Source organism: Pelobates fuscus, chromosome 1 (genome assembly GCF_036172605.1).
Source record: "Pelobates fuscus isolate aPelFus1 chromosome 1, aPelFus1.pri, whole genome shotgun sequence".
Classification (NCBI taxonomy): domain Eukaryota; kingdom Metazoa; phylum Chordata; class Amphibia; order Anura; family Pelobatidae; genus Pelobates; species Pelobates fuscus.
The window spans coordinates 208,355,962-208,377,473 of record NC_086317.1 but is presented as its reverse complement, the minus strand read 5'-3'; the positions used below and the strand labels follow the sequence as shown (position 1 = coordinate 208,377,473).

Here is a 21,512-nt window from a genome sequence, read left to right as displayed (position 1 = left end):
GTATTGTAGTCATTGCTGCCGGCCCAGTAGTGATGGGAGTGAGCGCAGGACTTCTCTTTTTGTATTTGCACCATCTATCCTGTCTATTTTAGAGTCAAAATGTATAATTCAAATAATTGCTGTTCCTATTGGTATATTCATTCTTTCATCACATTATTAAGCATGTATTGGTGATTTTCCTGAATTCTAGTTTGTGAGAGTGTAAGACTATGCCCAACTTTGCAAAGTTCCTAGTTCTGGGATAAATTGATCTTATATCCAGAGGGGTACAGTTTGTGTGTATGGGGGTGGGGGGGGGGGGGGGGCAGTGTGTGTGAGGGGTGCAGTGTGCGTATGTGGGGCAGCTTGTGCGTAAGGGATACAGTGTGAGGGCAGGTTGTTTGTGAGGGTTACAGTGGGGGCAGGGTGTGTGTGGGGGGACGGGCCTATTGGGTGGTGTGGGGTCTGTGGGGGTGGGATGGACAATTCATGAAAATATATATATATTTTTTAAATTAAGAACACCTTCATATCTCTCCTCCCTGCTTACCTTTGCCTGGGAGAGGGGACATTTCCTGCAATCCCTGGTGGTCCCAGTGGTGAGAGTGAACTCTTGCAGCCTCAGGAGTTGCTAGAGTTAACTCTTGCAAGATTCGGAGGGTTGCCGTGGTAACAGCAGCAGTGCTCCGAGCTCGCGAGAGGAGAACCAGGCAAAGCTGCAAGTTAGAGTTCCCCCCCGGGTCCTCTCTCCCTCCAGTTCCCGGTGCTATGATCATGATCACCACGGCACACAGTTTGGGAACCGCTGGTCTAATAGAAAAGGGAAGGGAGTTCCACAGGAATGGTGCAGCCCTAGAGAAGTCTTGAATGCGAGCATCACAGGTAGGAGTACAAACAGAGGATAGACACAGGTCTGCAGCAGAGCGTAGGGGGCTTTGACGGGACATACTTGTGTATTAGGGAGGATAGATAGGAGTACATTATGTAGAGATTTGAAAGCAAGAACCAGAATTTTATATTGAGCCCTATATCTTACGGTAAAGCCAATGCAGGAACTGACAGAGGGGTGAGGTGCGGGCGGACAGGAAGATTAGCCTCGATGCCGCATTCATTATAGACTGCAATGGGGCAAGTTGGGAGCACATAAGACCACTGAGAAGCGGATTGCAGTTGTCAAGGCGAGAGAGGACAGCAGAATGGACCAGCACCTTAGGGGCATCTGGCGTTAAGTAGGGGCGGATGCGTGCAATGTTAAGAGATGGTAGGAGCAGGATTTGGTGATCGACTGGACATGAGGGGTGAAGGAGAGGTCAGAGTCAAAGAGAACACCTACGCAGCTAGTCTGCATGGTGGAGCTGAGGGTAGCACCATTAACATGGAGGGAGACAGAAACAGGAGTAGCAACACTTGAGGGAGGAAAGACCAGGAGTTCTGTTTTGGACAAGTTGAGCTTAAGGAAGTGGGCAGCAATCCAGCTAGAAATCGCAGAGAGGCAGTTGGAGACACTAGTCAAGTGAGGCGGGAGAGATCAGGGGAGGACAGATAGATTTGCGTGTCATCCGCATAGAAGTGATACTGGAAGCCAAAGGAGCTGATGAGTTTATCAAGGGAGGCAGTATATATTGAGAACAGTAGGGGACCAGGGACTGAACCTTGAGGGACACCAACAGAGAAGGGTTGGGTGGAAGAGGCAGAGCCAGAAAAAGAAACACTAAAAGAGTGGTGGGAGAAACACTAAAAGAGTGGTGGTGGAGGGGCACCAGGAGAGAGCAATATCTCGTAGACCGAGATTACAGAGGATGAAAAGAAGCTGTTGATCAACAGTATCAAAAGCAGCGGAAAGGTCAAGGAGAATTAGGATAGAATAGGGACTATGAGATTTTGCAGCACGTAGATAGTTTGATACTTTGGTTAGACACATTTACACAGAGTGCTGAGCACGGAAACCAGACAGAAGCGGGTCGAGCAGAGAGTAGGACTCGGGGAAGTCTGTCAATCTCACATACACAAGTCTTCCAAGGATCTTGAACGCAAAAGGCAGTAGCGAGATAGGGTCATGGTTGGGTTGTTTTTTTTACAGTTGCATGTTTGAAGGGTGATGGAAATATGCCAAAGGAGAGGGAGAGATTAAGAATTTTAGTGAAAGGCAAAGCAAGAGAAGGAGACAGAGTACAGATGAGATGCACGGTGTGGCGGAACCAACCTCACAACTGAGAACTGGAGAAGCCTGGTTGCTAGCCTCCTGCCCAGTGATTATGGTCCCTGGGAGATATTGCCCTTTAAGGGACTGAATTGGGGCTTATGGACTGCTACCATAATGTACTGACCCTTTAAGAACTACTTTTGGGGCATGTTTTAGTTTATATTGCTGCTGCTGGCCCTTTTAGAATCATCCGTGGACATATTGGGACGTTTGGGAATAATGTCCCTTAAAGACTTTGTAACATATCACAGTAATACTGTCTTAAATATTATGTAGGTATTTATGTGTTCGGTTAAACTGGGGATATGTAGAAATGTGTGTTTTATGTGTTAAATGTATCAGTATGTAATTTTATGTCTTTTACTGTCTTTTTGTCTGCCATGTGGGTAATGGAGTTTTGCCTCAGTCCTTGGAGATAATTAGATTCCTTCCCCAATTATCTCCAGGCCAGAGGGGAGGGATTGTGAGGCATTGTGGGAGGTAACCGGTCTGAGCTGGAAAGTCATGCTGACAGGGGTTTTAAAAGATACTATTACTAACTTTTGAACCCCTGGTCTGATTCATGCCATTTTTTAATATGTTGTTCCCCTGAATGGATTGATTGTGGATATGTATTTTTATGTGAATGTGATGTATGGTTTTGAAGTTACAGATATTGTGTAAAAGTTATGTTTTAAACTGTATAATAAGTGGATTATCTCTCAGGCTAAGGGGAGGGGATGTGTGGGTTGTACCATATCTCGGATTGGTTATTTTATGCCTCCCCCTGGGTGTGGCCTGTATGTGTGAGATGGAAATAAAAGCCAGGCTGGATGAGCCAGTCCAGAGTTCCTGTTTAACCCTCAAAGTGAAGTGTCGTCTCATTATTGGGGGAGGATTTATTGCATGCTGTTCCAGTTTGACTGCTAGGAGTGAAAACCTATTCGTATGGTTCCTATTCAACTGTCTACAGCATTCAGAGGCTTGAGAGGATTCATATGCTTCTCAGATTCGGTGATTGTGGTGTCTGCCAGAGTGCTTGGAGTCCTCAGGAAACGCTAGGAGCATCCATTAACGGAGGTACCCAGTCGGGGTGCCAGGTGATCCGTTACACACGGGAATAGGATCAAGGGAGCAGGTGGTGGGGCGGGAGGACCGGAACAGAGCAGAAACCTCTACCACTGAAGCGGGTGCAAATGAACATATAACAGCAGAGGGAGTGAGGTTGGTGGAAGTATTGTAAGGGGAAGGAGAGAGACCTCTTCCCTGATTGCAACTCACTTCACTGACAATATCTCTACAAAGTTTGTGGCGGTTAAGTGGGTAGGAGGAGGAGGAGCAACAGGGCGAAGAAGAGAGTTAAAAGTGTGATATAGTCGTTTGGGTTTGCGGGACAGTGTGGTTATGAGGGTTTTGAAGTAATTTACTTTTGCAGAGGAAAGAGCCAAGCTGTAAGAGATCAGCATAAATTTATAGTGGAGAAAGTCAGATGTGGAGTGAGACTTTCTCCAGCAGCGTTCAGCAGTTCTGGAGCATTTTTTAAGGTATCGAGTCAGCTTGGTGTGCCAAGGTTGTAGTTGGGGGCGCTTGCTGCGTTTAAGTGTAGGAGGTGCCATGATGTCTAGTTCAGAGGAGAGGGTGGAATTGTAGAAGGAGATTGTAGAGCTAGGGCAGGTGAGGTTTGAGATAGAGTATGGAGGTTAGTGGAGAATTGCTCTAGGTCAAGACATTGGAGGTTTCTGGAGGTAGAGCCAGTTGGGTCCTGGGTGTGCTGATGTCAAGTCAGCAGATAGTGGACAGATAGAGGAAAAGGAATATTGGAGAGACTGAGGTTGGTGAAAGCAAGATCAAGAGTGTTTCCTGCAGTATGGGTTGTTGAATTAGACCATTGCATGAGGCCAAAGGAGGAGGTTACAGACAGCAGACGAGAGGCATCAGTGCGGTTGGGGTTGTTGATTAGGATATTGAAATCCCCAAATATAAGGGAAGGAGTGCTAGAGAAGAGGAAGTGCGGATGCCAGGAAGAAAAGTGCTCAATAAATAGCCTAGGATGACTGGGAGGGCGGTAAATGATAGCAATTCTTAAAGGATGCTGTTAGTGTCAACCAAAGGACCCAAGGTAAGTTCTCAAATCATTTACAGTTTAACTACTTACCCAGGAAGCTATAGTGGTTATTGAGCATGGAGTATTCCTTTAAATTTGCTTTCTACAGATATATGTGTGTGTAAATTCCCACAATGCAAAGCACAGTAGTTTGCAAATGCTTACCCCTACATGTATCTTAAAAATGCACACAATGTTTTGCCTTTCTAAGTGTATTGAACAGTAGCATGTGTTATTACTAAAGATTGACATTGTTCAGCTAATTATTTTAGGCATCAGGTCTCAAACAGAAGAACAGCAAGACAAGTATTAAAATGATCAGAGAATTTTACCGGCTGTTCCACCAAGTTGTGTTCTTTTTCCATTGTTGACATCCTGAAAATATCAGTGAAGAAATTCCTGTTCTGGGGTTCTCTAAAGAAAACAACAGGAAAAAAAGGTTTATAATATCAATAGAGAATATAATTAACACTTCACAAATATAAGCAGACATGTAGATGTACGATTTTCTTCAGCTCAATACATTAAGGATCACCTTTTCTTTTCTTTTTTCAAATCTCCCTCTACACTGCTATACATTTTTAATCTAAAATATATCAGGGGGTTCTTTTTATACCCGGTTATAGAGGGAGCCACAAACAATAAGTTTTTATATATGGTTTCATCTGCCCAACCCCTACCAGCATTACATTAGTTAAACTATACAATATGCATATGCAGCGGAATTTACTGGACTTTTAAAAATAAACTAAGCACATTTGATATGAATGTCTATATGCATAATGCTGAAAGGGTCCTGACCATCAATATTGCCCTTATGTATATATGGTGAACCTACTGTTGCAGGTTGTAGCTGTCACAGATTTGCCAACTTCACTCAATAATTTAAGGGTTCCATGCATAATCAGAAATAGCACATTGTGTAAGCTTCAAAAACAAAAAATGCATGTGTCCTGGGAATACAGCAACATATCCTGACACTGCTGTAAAAGTTGCAAAAGGTCGTTTTCAGGGATGCAATGTTACGAATGTGGCATTTACATTGCCCAACAACTGGGACATGCAGTTCTGGGCACCTGTCAGGAAGATTTTTTTGTTTTTTCAGCGGGGAAGAGAGACAGGGAGGAGAGGGGAGAAAGAGACAAGGCTGCCTTGGGGTAGGGTTGGTGTTGGGCAGAGAGTATCTCCGGCAGGAGGAGAGCGGGTGCTCTGACAGATTTCCATACCCCATGTCACATCCAGTGACACGGATCAGCTGTTCCCTGTGCTGCACATGCATGCTAGTACTACTGACGGGAACATGCGCAGAACTAGCGCATAACTTCTGATGACGAGGCATCAGCTGGACTGGGAACTCCTCCTCAACAAGTTACTGGAAGGTAAGTAAAGCTAGTTTCACACTTACACTGTAGTTTATGCAATCACTAAGCACAGGACATGAGAAATTTAGGGATACAATTAAGTTTAGATTTAGGGATAATTTTTTATTTTGTGGTAAGTCACACATAGGAAAACATTACAATTTACCGTATATACTCGAGTATAAGCCGACCCGAATATAAGCCGAGGCCCCTAATTTTACCCCAAAAAACTGGGAAAACGTATTGACTCGAGTATAAGACTAGGGTGAGAAATGCAGCAGCTACTGGTAAATTTCTAAATAAAATTAGATCCTAAAAAAAATATATTAATTGAATATTTATTTACAGTGTGTGTATAATGAATGCAGTGTGTGTGTGTATGAGTGCAGTGTGTGTGTGTATGAGTGCAGTGTGTGTGTGTATGAGTGCAGTGTGTGTGTGTATGAGTGCGTGTATGAGTGCAGTGTGTGTGTGTATGAGTGCAGTGTGTGTGTGTGTGTGTGTGTTGCAGAGCCTTGGTGGGGGGTGGGCAATGCTTTTTTAATTGTTTTTATTATTTTAAATTTTTTTTATTATTTATTATTTTTTTATTTAATTTAATTATTATTATTTTAGTATTATTATTTATTTAATTATTATTATTTTTTTTATTATTATTATATATTTTTTTCGTCCCCCCTCCCTGCTTGATACATAGCAGGGAGGGGGGCTCCTTCCCTGGTGGTCCAGCATTGGTAGTTCAGTGGGGGGAGAGGGGTGCTGGCAGAGCTGTACTTACCTCTCCTGCAGCTCCTGTCAGCTCTCTCCTCCTCCGCGCCGTCCGTGCAGCTCCCTCTGTCAGCTCCCAGTGTAAGTCTCGCGAGAGCCGCGGCTCTCGCGAGACTTACACTGGGAGCTGACCGAGGTGCTGAACGGACGGCGCAGAGGAGGAGAGAGCTGACAGGAGCTGCAGGAGAGGTAAGTACAGCTCTGCCAGCACCACTCTCCCCCAGTCTGTATTATGGCAATGCAAATTGCCATAATACAGACTATTGACTCGAGTATAAGCCGAGTTGGGGTTTTTTAGCACAAAAAATGTGCTAAAAAACTCTGCTTATACTCGAGTATATACGGTAATTTATGTCTAGAATTAATTTCCACTTTACCTCAAGGATTATGGTTAGTACAGGACCGAGAGAGGTTAAATGAGTTACCTAACCCTAATGTTAAAGGGACCTCTATAGTCATCAGAACACAACTTATTGTATTTGTTCTGGTAAGTATAATCATTCCAGTCAGGCTATTTGCAGTAAATGCTGTGTTTTCAAAGAAAATGCAGTGCTCATATTACAGCTTAGGCATACCTCCACTGCAGGCCCGGACTGGCCATCGGGCATACCGGGCAAATGCCCGGTGGGCAACAATGGCCGTGGGGCTGAGGCCGGCAGGGGAGATTATCAGAGTGCCGTCCCTGCTGTGTGCCTCCATGGGCCGGTGGGGAGATCAAAGATCTCCCTTACCGGCCCAGAGGCACTGATATGCGGCCGCCGGCTGGGGAGGAAGAGGAGAGAGGACCCGGTGGAGTTTTAGCCAGCAGCTCCGCCGGGTCCTCTCGCAGGCTAGAGTTCACTCTCACCACTGGAACACCAGGGAAGGCAGCATGGCTCCCCACTCCATGAGACCCGGCTCCCCCTCTCCCAGGCTAAAGGTTAGAAGGGGGGAGGGGGGGGGGGGGATTGGATATAATTTTTTTTAAATAATAAAAAATATATTAAAATAAATTCACACTCACAGCGCACCCCCAAACGCGCACACACACATTATATATATATATATATATATATATATATATATATATATATTATATATAAATAAATAAAATTTATAAAATAACCCTCAGTGAGTTAACATACAAAGAAAATTAGAAACCTAGAATGTGACGGCAGATAAAAAAAAAAAAAAAAAACACACCCAAACACACACAATACGTCCAAATTATTTTTTTATATATATATATATCATATATATATACATACACATATATACATACACATATATATATATATATATATATATATATATATATATATATATATATATATATACATATACACACACACACACTACAGCAACCCTCACAATGCACCACTACACACATTACGCTCCAGATACACGCTAGATCCCTTACCCTATATGCACTCTTAATCCTCTACACACACACACAGACACACAATCTTCTATACACACACTCTGGGTCCTTTACACACTAGATCTCCTACACACACACTGCACCACCTACACACACACACACTACATTCCATGTAAGCAAACACATACAACAAACCCTCTCTACAACCTCTACACACATTACGTCACCTATACGCACACACTACAGTCCGTATGCACACACTCGCTACATCCCCTATAACACTATGCCCCTATACACACACTCTCTACAGCCCCTAGCCACACATATTACACCACAAACACAAATGAAATTGACCTATACACAATACCACACCACATTCTATACACACGCAGGCTCCAAACACATGCACCATACACTTTCCTGGCCCTTTTGTCCTCTGGTATCCCACTTGTGGAGACACCAGAGAAAATGTAAAAGCAAACACAGCGCAAGCATGTTATTAAATTTGCTTGTGCTGCGCATAACAAATACAGGGCCTTTTTCTAATGCTAGAGCTCTACAGCGGGGCTCTGCACATTGAACCAACATGCTCACTTTGAGAGGCGGCGTGCTTGTCATTATTGATGACAAAACACACCCTCTCTTGCCCCGCCCCCTTCTTAGGGGGCCGCTCTGATTGAAAAATGCCCAGGCCTAATTTTTTTTTCCCAGTCCGGCCCTGCTCCACTGGCTACTAGAGGTGCTTCCTAGGGCAGTGATTCAGTGTTCAGCACTGCCATTCAGCGTCTCCACTCTCTGCATGGAGACAGTGAACTTTCCTCATAGATTCAATGCATCTCTATGAGGAGATACTGATTGGCCAAGGGTGTGTTTGACTTGTGCTGGCTCTGCATCCTTGGGAATCTCAGCCAATACAATGCTTTCCTATGTGAAAGCATTGTTTTTGGCTCAGAACACCGCATCTGATTAGGGCAGCTAAGCAGGAAGATCAGAGGAAGAGCCAGCAGCAGCAGACTTGAGTAAAAGTAAGATTCTGCTATATTTAAAGGGCTAGATGGTGGCTTTAACACTATAGGGTCAGGAATACACGTTCCTTTAACCCTCCCTTATCCTCAATGTAAGTGTGCTTTATCTTCCAGGAACTTGCTGTGGAGGTTCCCAGTCCAGCTGATGCCTCATCATAGGGATTGACACGCTGGTCTGGCACATACTCCCAGCCTCCATCAGATTTCAGGAGTGCTAGCAAGCATGTGCAGCACAGGAAACAGCTGATCTGCGTCACCGGACATGACATGGGGTGTGGAAATCTGACAGAACTCTGGACCACCAATCCTGAAACGCCTTACAGGGACCAGCTGCAACTCATTGGTGGAGCATAGCGAGGTGTGAGGGTGTGAGGAGCGGCAGCAGCCAACCGCTCCTCACAATGCTCAGGACTTATGGCCACCGGGATTCAGCGTGACATCTTATCCAAGCAGCCAACACAGCAAAAAAAGGGCAGAGGGAATGTGTGACCTGTAGCTGCTGGTAAGCTGTGCTGTGTGTGTGTGTGTGTGTGTGTGTCAAAGAATGTGTAGCTAGTGTCTGTATGGGTCAGTCAGTGTCTGTCATGTGCAGTGTGCAGGGATAAGCGAGAGTGTGTTAATGGTTGTGTATGACCGTGTTCAGTGTGTTTGTGCATGGGTCAATTCGTTTTTGTTGGTGGATGTGTGTGTTAATGTGCTGTGTTTGTGTATGGATCAGTGTGCCAGTGTATGTGTTATAGTGTATCACAGCAGCACACACACCTCATACAGCCAGCATTCATCATACTTGCATCAAGAACAGTCAGTACTCACCACAAATGAAACACAGCAAGCACACACTGCACACAGACTATGAAAAAGCGGGAAACTATGGAAAGGAAAGGGGTGAGACAATCTGGGCAATTTACAAGACTCCAAATAGCAAATATAAGGCAAAAATAGTCAGATATTTTTGCCTCCATTTTTCTATTTTTTTTGTGTGAATAATTAGAGTTCAGCTACCAGCCAGGGCTCTTGGCAAGTGTCATAATCTTTTTAAATGAAATGATTTGTCAGGACAAGTAAATTAGGCTTCTCAAAAAAATCAACACCTCGTGCATACATAACATAGCAAATGAGCACATATCATTGCAACTGTCTGGTCTAATCCCAGAAATTAGATAAAAATCTGACCTATTTTCCATATTGAACCTTTATATAACAGTTAAAAAAAAAAAAAAAAAAAAACAACCAACAAATAAAAACCAATATATTAAATAGGACGAGAGTTTACAGCTACAAACACCTGCAATAAAATGCTTACTTTTACATCTGGTCATCAATAACAAAATTAATCTATTCAAAAATGTTTCAATCTATGATTTTTTTTATTTTATTTTTTAAACCTCATGGTAAATTCTCTAGTCGATAATAGACACGAGATGTAGAGGGTGTTCAGTAGGAAAAACTACTTCATGAAGACTAGCAGCATGAATGTAAGGCAGAAAGTTTGAAGCACTTGCAAGATGCGGCCATGTCAACATGAATCAGAATTTCATTTTAAAGAGTACTGTATCTTGTTAAATCCAGTTACGCTAAAGGCAAAGATATGTCTTCCTCTGTATTCAAAGTACACAAAAGTGGCTACACAATGTGTTTACATATTTGTCTCTCAATCAATCTCCTATACTGAACTTATACATATTTATCCAATATAAGGGATACCTAAACCTTGGGGGGGAGGGGAGGTGATTTTTACTTTTAGCCCCCACCCGTCACCCATGGGTGAAGGGAGGGGGGGACAATAGGTTGCCCCCTTCCATTGTCACTTTGGCATCCACCCTCCACACATGGGTGGGGGCGGACAATAGGTTGTCGTCCCCTATTGTAACTTATTGCCACCACCCGCAGCTCTTGTGAGTCAGGGGGGTGGACAATAGATCCCCCCCATGTTATTTTAGGGTCCCCACTAGCCGTGGTTGGGGGCAAGGAGGTGGACAACAAGTCCCCCTATTGTAATTTAAGAGCCCGCACCCACCACTCATAAGTGGGTGCCAGGGAGACAATAGGCCCCCCCTGCTGCTCATGGGTGGGGGCCGGAGGGGATGTTGGGGGCTGTAGGGGTCAACAGGTTTCCCCCATATTGTATCTATTGGGTCTTTGTCCGCCCCCCTCCCGCCCCCCCATTATTTTTATAGGTGCCCCATTAAAGGGCACTTTATTAAAGTAGTGGGGGGTTCTTTTTTACAACAGTGTGCAGCCGCTGGCTGCTCACAGTTTAGTAGACATGCACCTAATCGTGAGGGGGGTAAAAAATGCTATTTATTACTAATACTAAGTAACCTGGCTGAAAGACCAAATTAGGTCTTTCAACCTTTTAGTAGATAGCTCCCTAACACCGTGGGAATTAGGGAGCTATCTACTCGCGGTACTGACATGTGTGACCACTAGTAATTAACCCCTTAACGACGAGTGACGGACGAGGTCCGTCACTCAGGGGAATGCGTTAACGCCGAGTGACGGACCTCGTCCGTCACCCGTTAAAATTAACCCCAGATCGCCGCAATTGTGGGGTTAATGGTGCTCCGGTCTGCCTCTGCATTAGAGGCAGACCGGGAGCACCGGATCCGGCTGCCCCAGTACATGTGCCCGCTCTGACAGCATGTCTGAGCGGGCACATGTGCTCTGTATACTCACCTCCGCCTCCCTGCACTTCCGGGTTCAGTGTGAAGTGCAGGGAGATGGATCAGTGTTGATCCTGCCCCCTGGTGTTAAAAAAAATAAAGTTTATTTAAAATCCCACCCCCCTTTACCCATTTTAATACAAAATTAACCCCTTCCCTGCCAATTGATCACTGACTACAGTGATCAATTGGCAGGGATTACATTTTACTATGATCTGATTTTTTTTTAACCCCCTGAGGGTTAATTATTTTTTTTAACCCTCAGGGGTTAAATTTATTTTATTAATTAATTTAAATATTTTAAAATTATAAATTTAGCTAGCTGGGGAGGGTGGAAGTTAGTGGGGAATTGGGGGATTTAGTATTAGGCTAACTAGGGGTTAACGTTAAAAAAAAGTTTAAAAATAAGCTTTAAAAAGTTAAAAAATTAAGTTAAAAAAAAAGTTTTAATAACGTTAAAGTAAAAAATTAAAAAATAAACCCTTTACCCAGTCCAAATAAAAATTAACCCCTTCCCTGCCAGTCGATCACTGCCTACAGTGATCAAAATACAGATCACAGTATTATACTGTGATCTAATTTTTTTTTAACCCCTGACGATGAACTTTTATTTATTTTTTAACCCTCAGGGGTTAAATTTATTTAATTAACTAATTTAAATATTGTATAATTAAATATTTTGCTAGCTGGGGTGGGTGGGAGTTATGGGAAAATAGGGAATTTACTGTTAGTGCTGCTTACTGCTAGTTAGGGGTTAACGTAAAAAAAAAAAAAGCTTAGAAAAATGTTAAATCTGTAAAAAAAATTTTTACGAAAGTTTAGGAAACTTTAAAAAAAATTAATAAGCAAAACAAAAGTTTAAAAAATAGTATTAAAAAGTAAAAAAATACATTTAATAACGCTCATTACCACTACACCTGGTACAAGCTAGCGGAAAAATGATCCCAAGCTAAGGTTCAAAATATGCCTTTTGAAATACCCTGGGATGTCTTCTTTAAGAAATGGTATGGCTTTATGGGGTATTTGGTTTATATAGCCTGGTAAAATACTCTAAAATGGGACATGGGCACAGCGTAAAAATGTAAAGGGACTCTATAGTCACCATATAAAAGCAAGAAAGACAGGTCCCCCAGCCTTCCTTCTTGCTTTTATATGTACTTTCATTTATTAAAAATAAATTTCGAGGTGTTTTTATATTAAAAACTTACCTCCGTTCCAGCGCCGAGCTCCCCGCTAGGCCGCGCCCCCTTTTTCGTCAAAATGACGAAATCGCGGGGCCCAATGGGACGGCTTCGCGCTGCACCAATCACGTTCTTCATAGAGCGGCATTGAATGCCGCCCTATGAAGAACCTGAGCGCTTTACCGCGCATGTGCGCGGAATGCGCGTTCGCGAGCTGAGCTGTCTGACTGACAGCTCAGCTCGCTTTCTAAAATTATCAATAAGGGGGGGGGGACCTACTGTCCCCCCCCCCGGCCCCCACCCCTGTGCGGCGGGTGGGGGCCCTAAAATTATCAATGAGGGGGGGGCCTACTGTCCCCCCCCGGCCCCCACCCCTGAGCGGCGGGTGGGGGCCCTACAATTATCAATGGGGGGGGGGACTTACTGCCCCCCCCCGGCCCCCACCCCTGAGCGGCGGGTGGGGCCCCTAAAATGATCAATGAGGGGGGGACCTACTGTCCCCCCCCGGCCCCCACCCCTGAGCGGCGGGTGGGGGCCCTAAAATTATCAATAAGGGGGGGACCTATTGTCCCCCCCGGCCCCCACCCCTGAGCGGTGGGTGGGGGCCCTAAATACAAAGGAGGGGGGGGACCCTAGTTAACCCTCCCCCCCCCCCAAAAAAAATATCTCCCTACCTACCCCCCTCACCCTAAAAATAATGAGGGGGGACCATTAACTAAAAACCTGTAAAAAAAGAAAAAATGAGATAAAATCAACTTACCATTCGATGTTTTCTTTCTTCTAAAATCTTCTTTCTTCAGCCCCAAAAAAGGCCAAATAAAAAGCCATAATAACCGACGCAATTAAAAAAAAAAAAAAAACACAATCCATCTTCACCCATGGAGGGCTCCGCGCAGACTGAGCTCCGCAGGGCGGGGGAAGGCTTATAAAGCCTTGCCCCGCCCTGCAATTATGCTAAGAACACTCTGATTGGTGGGTTTAAGCCAATCAGAGTGCTCTTTGTCATTTTACAAGCGTGGGAAAGTTCTTTGGAATTTTCCCACGCTTGTAAAATGACACAGAGCACTGTGATTGGATGGCTTGAAATCCATCCAATCACAGTGCTCTGTGTCATTTTACAAGCGTGGGAAAATTCCAAAGAACTTTCCCACGCTTGTAAAATGACAAAGAGCACTGTGATTGGATGGATTTCAAGCCATCCAATCACAGTGCTCTTTGTCATTTTACAAGCGTGGGAAAGTTCTTTGGAATTTTCCCACGCTTGTAAAATGACAAAGAGCACTCTGATTGGCTTAAACCCACCAATCAGAGTGTTCTTAGCCTAATTGCAGGGCGGGGCAAGGCTTTATAAGCCTTCCCCCGCCCTGCGGAGCTCAGTCTGCGCGGAGCCCTCCATGGGTGAAGATGGATTATTTTTTTTGCGCTCGGGTTTTTTTTTTTTTTTTATTCCGTCGGTTATTATGGATTTTTATTTGGCCTTTTTTGGGGCTGAAGAAAGAAGATTTTAGAAGAAAGAAAACATCGAATGGTAAGTTGTTTTTATCTTATTTTTTTTTTTCTTTACAGGTTTTTAGTTAAAGGTTCCCCCCTCATTATTTTTAGGGTGAGGGGGGTAGGTAGGGAGATAAGTTTTTTTTTGGGGAGGGGGGGTGGGGGGGAGAGGGTTAACTAGGGTCCCCACCCCCTTTGTATTTAGGGCCCCCACCCACCGCTCAGGGGTGGGGGCCGGGGGGGGACAATAGGTCCCCCCCTATTGATAATTTTAGGGCCCCCACCCACCGCTCAGGGGTGGGGGCCGAAGGGGGGGAGACAGTAGGTCCCCTCCCTATTGTGAATTTTAGGGCCCACACCCACCGCTCAGGGGTGGGGGCCGGGGGGGGGGGGGGACAGTAGCCCCCCCCCCCTTATTGTGAATTTTAGGGCCCCCACCCGCCGCACAGGGGTGGGGGCCGGGGGGGGACAGTAGGTCCCCTCCCTATTGTGAATTTTAGGGCCCCCACCCACCGCTCAGGGGTGGGGGCCGAGGGGGGGACAGTAGGTCCCCCCTTATTTTTTATTTTAGGGCCCCCACCCCCCCCTTATTTTTTATTTTAGGGCCCCCACCCGCCGCACAGGGGTGGGGGCCGGGGGGGGGGACAGTAGGTCCCCTCCCTATTGTGAATTTTAGGGCCCCCACCCGCCGCACAGGGGTGGGGGCCGGGGGGGGGCAGTATGTCCCCCCCTTATTTTTTATTTTAAGGCCCCCACCCACCGCACAGGGGTGGGGGCCGGGGGGGGACAATAGGTCCCCCCTTATTGATAATTTTAGGGCCCCCACCCGCCGCACAGGGGTGGGGGCCGGGGGGGGGGAGGAGAGTAGGTCCCCCCCCCCCCTTCAACCACTATTGTGGCCGGACAGCATCCCTGTGGGTTCGGGCTTCAGCTGTCAGCTGAAGCCACGCCCACAGCAGTGCTGACAGGCTGTCAGCACACAAAGCGCGTTCACAGTGCTTTGTGTGCTGATAGCCCGTCTGATGCATTCACCCAGAATGCATCGGACGAGAGGCCTTTTTAGGGCCTCTGAACTCGGAAGTCCCTCTGGTGGCCGTCTGATTGACTGCAACAAGAGGTGTTCCAAGCTTCCAATGTAAACACTGCATTTTCTCAGAAAATACAGTGCTTACAAGAAAAAGGCTCCGGGTAGCTGTAGCACTCACCTAAACAACCTCATTAAGCTGAAGTTGTTCAGGTGACTATAGTGTCCCTTTAAAGTTTGAAAAAAAATGGAATGGCTGTGTCCCAAATGTGCCCCTCTGATGTCCACATATACCTGGCAAAGGTACATACGGGGGTATTTTTGTACTCAGCAGACATAGCTGAGCAACATATGCCTTTTGAAATACCCTGGGGTGTCTACTTTAAGAAATGGTAGGCCTTTGTGGGGTAGTTTGAATTTAAAAACTGCGAAGATGCTTGGAAATTGCACTTAGGCCCGGCGTCAAAATTCAAAGTTCGGTAAAAACTGATATGGCTTGGTCTCCTATATGGCACTGTAGCTTCACGAAATAGTGCCATAGACATACAATGGGGGTGTCCTTTTACTCAGAAGACTTAGCTGAGCATAATTTGGGGGGTTTGAACTTAGTGGCACATATGAAATATACAAAATGCCCAGCAAAAATGCAATCCGTATGTAAAAAACGCACAAAATTATTTTTTTACCACATACTTTGGCATGTAATGGTAAAAAAAATGGGGGCATGTTAAGGCACAATATGCACCTTATGAGATACCCTGGGGTGTCTACTTTTACAAATGGTAGGCCTTTGTGGGGTTTTTTTGAACAGTCAAACTGTTATAATACCCCAAATGGAAGCATAGGCTCATTAAATCCGTCTCTCAAAATTCTACTGTGAATACTGAAAAGGACAGGTCTCCTATATGGCACTGTAGCTTCACGAAATAGTGCCAAAGACATACAATGGGGGTACCGTTGTACTCAGCAGAAGTAACTGAACACATAATAAAACTTTGTACAGGAATAGCACACACCAACTTTACAAAATACACATGAGAAGTTCTTTGTTATAAGTTTGTGTGCGAAAACCCCCAAAAAACACAATTTTACTCCAATATTTAGCAGAGGTTGGCGGTAAAATGGCTACGTAGAAAGTGTCAAAACAACCTTAGGTAAATAGCCTGTGGTGTCTACTTTATATAAATATATACTTTTGTGTGGCAATTTTGTTTTCTTTTATGGCTTTAAAGCTTACAAGACAAACATACCAAATTCTAAAATCGCTCCATATTAAAAGTTTATTTTACTCCTTGTGCTTTGTGACCTGTAACTACCAAAAAAAACTGAAAATCCCAGACACATTATATATTCTGTAAATCAGAACAACTAAATGAATTTATTTTTAATTACTTTCCTTAACCTGCACTAATTAGGCACACATTATTGCAAAAACTGTAAAAAAAAAAAAATCAAATGTTTTCATTTTTTTTCATTTTTCTGTATTTTTTTTTAATAATAAATAAGCATGTATATATATATATATGTTACATCCAATGAAAGCCCTTTCTGTCCTTTAAAAAACGGTATATAATATGCGTCGGTGCAATAAATTAGTCAAATGCAAATTGCAGTTGAACGCAAACAGCAAAAAATGCCGTTGTCATAAAGTGAAAGACAAGCTTCCGAAGCTCTGTCCTTAAGGGGTTAACCCCTTAACACCGCAGCCAAATGTACAAGTTGTGAACAGAACAAAACGTAAACAAAACCTGGCATTTGCGCTATATGTCTGTCCAACCGTAATTCACCTCTTTCATATGAAATGCACCCCCCCTTATTATATATCATTTTATTCAGGGGACACAGGGCTTTCATTTAACATCAAATATTTAGGTATTAAACATAATTTAATATAAAAAATATATAAAAAAATGGGAGAAAAAAATATTTTTTTAATTTTTTTTAGTTCTATGTGACATTTTAACTGTGGATGTCAAAATACTGTTTGCTTTTACTGCAATACAATACACATATTTGTATTCAGCGATGTCTCACGTGTAAAACAGTACCCCCTATGTACAGGTTTTATGGTGTTTTGGGAAGTTACAGGGTCAAATATAGCGTGTTACATTTGAAATTGAAATTCGCCAGATTGGTTACGTTGCCTTTGAGACTGTATAGTAGCCCAGGAATTAAATTTACACCCATAATGGCATACCATTTGCAATAGTAGACAACCCAAGGTATTGCAAATGGGGTATGTCCAGTCTTTTTTAGTAGCCATTTGGTCACAAACACTGGCCAAAGTTAGCTTTAGTATTTGTTTGTGTGTGAAAAATACAAAAAACGCCAATTTTGGCCAGTGTTTGTGACTAAGTGGCTACTAAAAAAGTCTGGACAAACCCCATTTGCAATACCTTGGGTTGTCTACTATTGCAAATGGCATGCCATCATAGGGGTAATTTTCATTCTTGGGCTACCATAGGGTCACAAAGGCAACGTAAGCAATCTGGCGAATTTTAATGTGAAAAAATGAAACACAAGCCTTATATTTGACGCTGTAACTTTTGAAAACACCATAAAACCTGTACATGTGGGGTACTGTTGTACTCGGGAGACTTCGCTCAACACAAATATTTGTATTTCAAAACAGTAAAAAGTATTGCAGCAATAATATCGTCCGTGTAAGTGCTGTTTGTGCGTGAAAAATGCAGAAAACGTCACTTTTACTGGCGATATCATCGTTGTAATACATTTTACTGTTTTGAAACACTAATATTTGTGTTCAGCAAAGTCTCCCGAGTAAAACAGTACCCCCCATGTACAGGTTTTATGGTGTCTTGGAAAGTTATAGGGTTAAATATAGTGCTAGCAAATTAAATTCCCTATACTTTCGGCATGGGTTGTCAGGCAGGTCCCGCTAATTGTAATTAATTAGGATACCTAATTATGTAAAATTATTACATAAATATATGTGTAGAATTAATATATGTATATATATACATATGTGTATATATATATATATATATAATTTTTTTAAATATTTTTATTTATATATAGGTATATATAGTGATATATACGTATATATTTATGTATATAGATATATATATTATGATATATATTATTTTGTTCTACGTGTATTTTGATATAAATATATATATTATTATCACAATACAGTTAGAACGAAATAACACATCTATATATTTTTTAATTATTTATTTTTAAATATTTTTTTAATTTAATTTTTTTACGTATTTACATATATATTTTTTATATTATATATAAATATATATATAACAATAATTATATATATATTTAATCAGTATCAGTCTACGTGTAATTTGATATTAATATATATATATATTTATTAATATTTAAATACACGTCGTGTATGTATGTGTATATATATATATATATATATATATACACTTAGATCATATAAATATATAATATATGATCTAAGTATATTTTATTTGTAACTGTAATTTTTTTAATTTAATTTTTTTTTTTACAGGACAGGGGGCAGAGACAGTGTCAGCCAGTGATTTTACATCACTGGCTGACACACAGGATCAGTGATCACAGTGACTGCCTGTCACTGTGATCACCTCCTGCAGATTGGGTAATTGACCACAGGGGGGAGTGCCTGGGTGGTACAAGCACTCCCCCCTTCCAATCTGCAGGGGGATCACTGTGCCAGTTACATGTGTCAGCCAATAGGCTGACACATGTAACACTGATCGCAGTGACAGGCTGTCACTGCGATCAGAGTGCTTTGAGATCGCAGTGACAGCCTGTCACTACGATCAGACTTAGCAGATCGCGGTCACTGACCCCAGGGGGACTGCCTGGGGGGCCAGGTAAGTCCCCCGACCGCGATCTGCACAACGGGAAAGCCGCCGGCCGCATGTGTCAGCCGATTTGAAATCGGCTGACACATGCTGAATACTGGTCGCAGTGACAGCCTGTCACTGCGATCAGAGACTGCAGATCGCGGTCACCGGCCACAGGGGGGGTTGCCCGGGGGGCCAGGCATCCCCCCGACCGCGATCTGCAGCGGGAGAATACCGCCGGCCACGTGGGCGGCAATAAAAGCGAGGACGTACTATTACGCCCGCCGGCGTTTAGAGCCGGTTTCTGCGTGGCGTAATAGTACGTCCTCCGGACTTAAAGGGTTAAGGACTGAGCCAAATGTACACGTTGTGATCAAAACAAAACGTAAACAAAACCTTGAATTTGCGCTATAGGGCTGTTCAGGCGTAATTCACCTCTTTCATATTATATACACCCACACTTATTATATATATCATTTTATTCAGGGGAAACAGGGCTTGAATTTAACATCAAATATTCGGCTATGGAACATAATTTAATATGAATAAAATAATGGGAGAAAATAAGATTTTTTTTTTATTTTTTTTGTTCTATGTGACATTTTAACTGTGAATATCATAATACTGTGTACTTTTACTGCAATAAAATACACATTTGTATTCAGCGATGTCTCATGCGTAAAACAGTACCCCCTATGTACAGGTTTTATGGTGTTTTGGGAAGTTACAGGGTCAAATATAGCATGTTAAAGGACCACTGAAGGCACCCAGACCACTTCAGCTTCCGATGACAGGACAGGAGGAGGAGAGTCCACCGGCGCTGGAAAAAAGGTAAGGGATTAAGCCCTTCCTCACTCTAGAGCCCAGCGAGAGGGGGGCCCAGAGGGTGAGGGGGACCCAAGGACCCTATAGAGCCAGGAAAACAAGTATGTTTTCCTGGCACTATAGTGGTCCTTGAAATTTTTTTGTTGTTTTTTTCACATTAAAATTCGCCAGATTGGGGGCGGGGCCTGACAGCCAAGATGGAGAGACGTGCTCTCTGAGAGCTCCTGCTCTGGAGGTCACAAAAATGCCAATCCTGACAAATCAAACCGAGCCAACGGCCCACGGTGCCCAGAACACGATGCAGAACCTCACTGGGACCAAAACGGTACTAATCTCGCACCGAAATGTCACACGAGCAATTGACCCGGCCATGCGGCCTACACTGGAGCGGAGCCTAGGGCCTGGGGGAAGCGGCCGATCACCCGGCACTGGACCCGCTCACAAGCATGAATCACAAAATGCCCTGTTACCCCCCCTTTGGACCGGTGGGGGATATCCCGGTCTCCGCTGGGGACGGTCACCCCCACAACGAGACACAAACAAGCGACAACCACTGATAATGCCCGCGGCGGTCGGGGCCTACACAAGATGGCGCCTCAGACACGACCTGTGACAAACAGGTTCCCGGTCAAGCCGCCCGCACATACGCTCATATTTTATGACCGGCTTGGCACCAACCTATGGAAAAAGCTCAGCACCAGGAGATGGCTCTACAGGCGGGCAATGAAAGAAGCAATGGCTTGGCTTCGTCCTGTCACCCGATGCCTCTTGTGCGGACACCCACCCGGAGCCCCCAGAGCGGCCCTCAGACAGAATCGAAGAAGGAGGCCGGGGCGGCGGGGCAAGAAGGCAGACCTCGCGGACGACAACACTGGCCCTCACGCACACAAGCGCAGGGCCACCAAGCACACTCGACCCACTTACCTCACAGCGGCATTCAAAGCCCCCAACCACAGCCACACGTTTCTGCGACCCATTGACTCCAACCGGCAAGCAGTACAGCCACCCACCAGGGACAAACAGAGACAAAGAGATCTCCTGAGAGACGGAGCCCCACTAAGGTATCCACCACACCAGCGCTCCGATCCCGACGACCAAAAACCTAGAGCCGGGGTAGGCTGATTGAAGCGGAATGCCTCAGAGACCATCTGTGCCCTGCAGACACTAAAGTAGAGACTCTGCAAGATACCACCGCACAGTCTGATTCACAATATAAACAGTACTGGCCCCAATACCACACAACAGGAACACTACTGATGACAGTGCTACCCTCTTCAAGATGTGCAGTATCTTCTGCATAACAAGCTAATAGATTCCACTGAAGTTGTAAAGCCTGATGTTTTCATGCTCGCACTATAAAACTGCAATGTTTCACCTGTCTCACTCTCATAGATCAATGTGTAGTTAACATTTAATGTTTATTAGGGTTATAGAGAGGCCTAAACAGACAAAGATAATTTTGACAATGGAACAATGGTAGTACACTGTACCTCTTATTTGTTCTTAAACATGTTCCGATCCCCCCATGGCATAAACCATGAGGGGTACAGATTAACCCTGATGAGAGCGATATCAAGCTTCAAGTACATTGCTTAATGTGGGTAGGGAAGCAGACTGCCCGCCTGTGCCTCCTCGTTTGTACTCACGCCTAGTGGATGTTAACTCCTGTTAATAGATTGCTGACACAGTATAATTGTTGACCTTATTATTTTATCTCTATTTTCTATCGGTTACTCG

At 44.0% G+C, this 21,512-nt stretch overlaps 1 protein-coding gene across 2 annotated transcripts in view; it reads right to left on the bottom strand.

The window, feature by feature from the left end:
• The window catches only part of EYA3 (EYA transcriptional coactivator and phosphatase 3), a 125,640-nt gene that overhangs the window by 79,314 nt on the left and 24,814 nt on the right, over positions 1–21,512 (bottom strand). For both annotated transcript variants that reach the window (XM_063454067.1, XM_063454076.1), the window contains exon 2: positions 4,598–4,679. In XM_063454067.1, coding sequence (XP_063310137.1) covers positions 4,598–4,679 — 82 coding nt within the window. The remainder of the gene's footprint in view (positions 1–4,597; positions 4,680–21,512) is intronic.